The sequence below is a fragment of the Anguilla rostrata genome, chromosome 9 (genome assembly GCF_018555375.3).
Source record: "Anguilla rostrata isolate EN2019 chromosome 9, ASM1855537v3, whole genome shotgun sequence".
Lineage (NCBI taxonomy): Eukaryota > Metazoa > Chordata > Actinopteri > Anguilliformes > Anguillidae > Anguilla > Anguilla rostrata.
The window spans coordinates 38,788,203-38,794,785 of NC_057941.1; the positions used below are offsets into that span (position 1 = coordinate 38,788,203).

General features: G+C 40.5%; 1 protein-coding gene across 4 annotated transcripts in view; it reads left to right on the plus strand.

Moving 5' to 3' along the window:
- kptn (kaptin (actin binding protein)) overlaps window positions 1-6,367 on the plus strand; it is a 38,147-nt gene extending 31,780 nt beyond the window's left edge. For all 4 annotated transcript variants that reach the window (XM_064352066.1, XM_064352069.1, XM_064352068.1 and 1 more), the window contains 3 exons: window positions 2,883-3,018; window positions 3,769-3,954; window positions 5,760-6,367. In XM_064352066.1, the coding sequence (XP_064208136.1) occupies window positions 2,883-3,018; window positions 3,769-3,954; window positions 5,760-5,936 (499 nt within the window). In that variant the 3' untranslated portion in view covers window positions 5,937-6,367. The remainder of the gene's footprint in view (window positions 1-2,882; window positions 3,019-3,768; window positions 3,955-5,759) is intronic.
- The last annotated feature ends 216 nt before the right edge of the window (window positions 6,368-6,583 follow it).

The following is a 6,583-nucleotide window of genomic DNA, read 5'->3' on the forward strand; positions in this document are numbered from 1 at the left end:
AGAACCCCGACAGAGTAGCGGTGCCCAGGAATGGGAGCAGCGGGTGTGCCCTTTGGTTGGCTGGGGAGCTGTAGCTGGCTCTGGAAGGGGTAATGGTCCGGAGCCCTTGGGTTTGCAACTCTGATAACCAGTAGGAGGAGCCTATAGCCCATTGGGAGGTGGTGTCCTGGCCCTGCTGAGCAGTTGATGCCAGAGGGAGGAGGTACCTGATGTCCCTAATTGGGGGGCTGGCCTCTAATCTGGGAGAGGAGATACCCGGTGTGATTTTCCTTATGGACTCTACCTGGTGGAATGCAATGTTCCAAATTGACTGCTTCGGAAGCACCTGCCCCTTGTCTTGCATATGTGGTATGCAAGACTGGAGAGGGGAGAGGAAATGTGAAGGAGTGGCCCTTCACAAGCTTGTTAATTGTTTAACTGATTGCATTTATTGTTTAATTATTTAATTGTTTAATTGATTTGATTTGTTAATTGGAGGCAATTGAAACCCAGCTGCAACTGATTGGCTCAGCCTATTTAAATGGCTGTCAGTAGGGACAGAGGGAGAGAAGGTGAGCCATGACATTTGTACTGCTGGTGTTTTTAAAATGAATAATTTGTCTTTTTAAGTCTTGTTTTACTTATAATTACTAATTATGTGCTAAAACGTTTTGGCTATGGGCTTAAAATTGCATTATTACATATTTATTAATTATAATAAGCATCAAAGACTATATGGAATCTGGATCGGTGACGTCAGGCTGATATCCTATAGGTGAATTACGTCAGTATCGGAACCGTTACCGATATTGGATCGGATCGGTCCCAACCCTAGTTGTAATACTGTTTAGCCAAAAATTGTGATTTGATGGTTCAGTTTTACACTCTTTATCTTCATAGTCAGTACCTGTCATACTTTTATGACTAGTAATTCCATGCAGAATCTACTGAATGCCGTGCCATGCATAATTGCAGTGGGACTATCGGATATGATTTTACATTCCATCTAGGCTATATTTGTATTTACGCTGACTAACAGCGTTGTGTCAGTTTCCTGCATCATGCATTGCTTATCAAGCTAGCTGCAACAATGTTAAAACAATGCTGATTTCTAAAATTATCAACAAAGTGGCAATAAGTTCATATAGCCTAGCTGGCAATATTATGTTTGAATAAAGGAATATAATGACTGTGGTTTCATTGCTCGAATTGAGACTACACCTACTTCACAACTCTCCCTGAATTTTGAATTTGATTTTGAATTCATTAGAGAGCTGCAGCAACTACAAGTCTTAAACTTGCTCCGGATCCGGAACCAGACCCAGGGAATGAGAATGTCCAGTTCATTCATGGATTCGGTCCCCACTACTTTCAGTTGCGGAACTGGACTGTTGTTGCTCCAGTCACACTAATGGGAGAAGCTCAGAGAGCAGAGTGTGTCCTGCTTAAGTGGATCAATGCTGTTGTTGGCTAATGGTTACTACAGACAACAGTCCAATAGTGAAAATAGTTAAATAGGAGGAGTATCTTCAGCTTCAGTGTAGTCCCCAGTTTAACTTACTGAGAGCTGAATGAAAAGAACAAATTCTTACTTGGAGGTGAGTCGGTTCCTTTTGTTTACCAAAAATATTTGTTCAAAAGGAACAAATTGTTCACAAATGACACACTACTAGTAACGTTACTTCCAAGACAGCTAGATAGTGCTAAAGAAAGCTAGACCTCCAAATGATGCATACCAACACGGACAAAATATGAAGTTAATATTAAGTTAAAGACAATGTACTCACAATATGTATTTTTTTCATTATTGTGTTATTTGGACAAGACTGTAATATTTTGTGGACGAATCAGGGACAGTTTGCGTCACTACCGAGTCACTATAACCCATGCTTAGTTGAAGACCGGACTGTGTCCCTACTGCACAATCTCTGGCTCTGATTTGTACAACATAGTGGCGCCCATAAACTGCACTTCCCAGGCTTCAAAATGCTTTTCACCAAGCCCATGGAGAGTGTATATCCCCTGGCAAAGAAGAAGGAGTTAAGCTTTGATGTGTGGGCCCAAGTAAACATCGTAGCAAGGTTATTTCCTGTGAGAAATTGCAGAGAAGCTTAAGATTTCCTGGTGCTGTGTGTGCACACTCAGAAGGTTCCAGCTGATGGGCAGTAATGTTAACAGAATAGGCAGAGGACAATTATCTTGTGTAGTCTACCAAAAGAAGCCATCATAAAACTGCACCAGAACTACAGGAAGAACTCAATGCAACTAGAGAAAAACCAGTTCCCTTGACCACAGTGAAACGGCATCTATGAGCTGCTGGTCAAAAGGATGTATATCTGCAAAAAAGCCCTTGCTATGTGATGTTAATGAGGAAAGACTCCAGCAGACTAAGCGCCATCAACACTGAACTAAAAAGATTTGGAAAAGGCAGATGAACATCATTTTATACCAGCAGATCATAGTTTCACTGCCGTTTCACTGTTGTCAGGGGAACTGGTTTCTCTCTAGCTGCATTGAGTCTTCTGTTGTTGTAGTGCAATTTTTCAATGGTTTCCTTTGCTGGACACTGTAAGATATTTTTCACTGCCACCTCATCTTCCTTGTCTTCTCCTGTTAACATTTCTTCTCCTGTTAATGGCTGGACCCTTCTAAGTGTGTACTGAGCAGTGCGCTTGGAAATCTTAAGCATCTTTGCAAATGTGTTTACTTGGCCCTACACATCTAAGCCTAACACCTGCTTTTTTGCCATATTTCTTGCAGCTTTGGTTGTGGCTGTGGCTTTAAAAAAACTTAAAGCAGGTCAGATTTCATTCAATTTAATAACCCCTCCACCTCCCATCCACTCCCATTAGCAAAATGATTGGATAGACTTCCAAAAATGTGTTTAATTGTAATTGTCACAGGGATGTACAAGTGTGTGGGATGAGCCAGCCAGTCTGCCTCCAGGAAAGTGATCAGTATGACTCTGTACTCTGTGCACTTGTCACTGACCTGAACTTCGACGGACACAGAGAGATTCTACTGGGCACCTATGGACAGGTAAGCAGGAGAGAGCATGGCAGACTGTACTCAGTGCTATATTAATACCTTTTGTTAGCACTAGTTTGTTGTAGTTATTTAGTAAAAGAAAGCAAAACATGTACCGAAATGAGTAAATGTCTAAATGGATCATTTTCATCTGTTTTGCAAGGAAGTTGCAAGTAAAATTCCCTGTTAAATGCACTGGCCGCTTGGCTAATACCACTCAGAAAGTGTGACTATTTTGCTACTTTTGGAATTTTGAAATTTGTTGTTCACTGACACCAATTCACCACAGTCCAACACCTCTCTCGGGTAGGAAGCTGGAGTGGATAGCTAAACAAACATGAACATGCAAAATTGCATGCAAAACAACACAGCACTTCACCAACATACTTGCATGAGCAATAGTGAATAGTTAGTGTGCCATTCACATGCAGGTATGCATACCATGCAGTGCTTAATACAAACACCTATGAGTGTCGTAGATAGAAAACACGATAAGTTTACAATGGAAACAATTTGACATTTCAGTCATAGGGAAAATAACAGTATGAATTATAAAGCTTTGTGTTATTAGTATTAGTTTAATGGGTATGAAGTTCCATGTTGTAATGACCATTAAGCACGGTATTATGTTGTAATAAGTAATAAAACTTTGTATTACAACGTTATAATGAGTATGAAGCCTGGTTTTGTATTGTAGTGATTATGACGCTCTGTGTTGTAATGACTATGAAGCTCTCAATTATGTTGTATTGTGCTTTTTAGGAGCTGCTGTGCTATAAATTCAACCATTCAGACAGGCGGCAGGGCTTAGGGGCAAAGGAACACTTTGAGCTTCTGTGGAGGCGGAGCTTCAAGAGTCCTCTGCTGTCAATCACCTACCTGGACCTCACTGGAGATGGGCTTAGGGAGCTGGCCATTCTCACTCTCAAGGGGCTGCATATACTGCAGGTACAGCATGCTCTGTAACTACAGACAGATCACTGATTTGTTGTGAGCCAATGTAGGTTGTCGTGTGTGGTTGTAGATCAGACCAGCATCCTAAGTGGTGGCAGAGGGACCAGCAAGGAGGGAGTTGGAGTAGTCCAGGCAGGAGATGATCAGTGCCTCGACTAAGATCTGGGTTGAATAGGTGGTGATGAAAGGGCGGATTCTCTAGTTGCACCGGAAGAATCTGCACATCTGACTAACTGCCATGATATTCTCTGAGATGGACAGTTTGTTGTCCAGTATCACTCCCAAGATTCTTGGCAGATGAAGAGGATGACACTTTAGTACCATCCAGGAGGAAATACTTAGCTGGGAAGTTAAGTTACTTGAATTTTAGCCAAATCGAAGCTACACATTACTGACCATTTTCACTATTGATACATTACTGACAATTCCTACTTTGATTACCAGTCACATTACCATTCTCTCTGTGATTGGCGCTGATACATTACTGACCATTCTTACCAGCATACAACTCATTGGCCAACAACATTGGTCTCAATTCAATGCATCCAAATAACATGTACATTGCACAGAAAAAATATGACCATATGTAAGGGGCACTGTGTGATTGAGTGTGCATGGTCTTGTATGTGGGGATACAAGTTTATCTGGGGTATGTGACCCCAAATGATTTTAATTTGCATAACCATCTAAATCCATGTGGGATTACTGTGAGCATTGGATTGTGCCAGTAACCTCACAATTTTACAGTTAGTAATCAGTTAGCGACCTCATAAACCCAATTAATTAGATGACATAATGCACTGGGTAAGAGGAAAGAATATGACGGATGGAATATCACCCACAACTCACAAGTTATTCGTGCTAACACTGCGTACCATGATGCTGTAAATTTCAGCTCAGTCACAAATAGCCCAATAAAGCAAGATTCCAACTTGACCATAAAACTCATGCAAGTCATGCAACATGAGATGGGGTAATTGGTATTCTGATGTACTGTACCATTCATAGTACTTCAATTTCTCCTCCAAATTTGTGGACTTGAAAATGAACAGCAGACTGTTGATGGTAGGGATGGTGTTACCTGGGTGATGGGTTGTGTTTTTTTGTGGCAAACATTTTACTTTACTCACACTTTCCTTTTTGGCCAAAGTGCTCAGCTCTGTCAGGGTCTGTCGCATTGATTCTGGAAAACTCCAGGCATGACTTATTTTTTGCCTGTCTCAGATGTGGCTTCCATCTAGCCACTCTCCCAGTGAGGCAAAATCTGTGAAGTGCAGAGGAGATTTTTTATCTCTGGACAGTTTCTCCCGTTTTCACCCAGTGGGTCCTTCTTTTTCTTTCTTTTTTTTTTGATACAGTGCTCTTTTTAACAGTGTTCTTTGGAAGGTAAAAAATAATACATTTTATAACCTTCTCCAGCTTTTTGCCTCCTAACAACTTCATCTTGAAGCTCCACAGGCAGTTCCTTGGTCTTCATGCCAGGGTGATGGATCTGATCTGTGGTTTCGTTCATGATTAAGTCATTAAAAAAAAAAAAAAAAACAGTATGAAAAATCCCATTTAAGTATATTTAAATTGAATCACAGCAAAAAAAAACATGATCAATGGGTGTGAACTTTCTGAGGGCTCTGCATCTGTCTCATGGCCCGACATTTCAAGGTTAGCTTAGCTTAGGATCAGACACAACTATGTTCTAACATGGTAATGCATTTAATTAGCATGAGCTTATCTTAAAGTCAGACATATCTGTGGTGTTGTTAGATTCAGACAGTATAATGTGGCCTTCCTCCTCTCCACAGCACAGTCTGAGTTGGACTGCTGATCTGGTCCTTGAGTGCCTGACCAAGAGGCTGACACTGTTGCACAATGAGCCAGAGACCCAGGCTGCCACTTCTCAGAACAGTGAAGAGTGCACAGATAAGGCCAGAGACTGCTGGGATCCAGAGACGAAGGAACAGGACATCACTGGACTTTAATTTGTGCCACTTATTTATCAGTTTTCTCTTAATTTCATTGTTCGCTGTCTGTAGTGTTTCAAGGCAATCCCCATGCCATTTACAACTATATTGAAGGATTTCTTAGTTTTGCTAATAATGTGTAACTTAGGCTTGTGTTTAAACAAAACAAAATATTATCTGTACAATTGTGCAAAGTTAAATGTTAAACTATTTTTGTTCTCCTGCTGCAGTTCCTTGGCTGACCACAGGGAAGCAATGTTGGATCTGTTTTGTTAAAGCCACTGGCTAAGTAATGGTGAAGTCTTTTTTCTGAACCTACAGATTCTGTACAAGTGATATGAAACAGGATAGGAACCGTTTTTAATGAGAACAATGTGTGAAATCTGGGAGAGCATAAATAAGAAGCCCATGTAACAAAATGAGAATAAAAACCACAATTTTAACCAGCACATGTGATGATAGTTTTCCATACAAGATATAACCACTTTTAAGAAGTATAATGAAATATGGTATAATGATGTATTTATTTTCATGAATAATGTCATAAATGCTGCAGTGTAATCAAATAACATATAAATCCATAACCAGAAAATAATGGTCGTTTCCTGTCATTTACTCATATAGTTAAAAGCACGCAGTTGAACATCAGTTATTACCTAACTTGC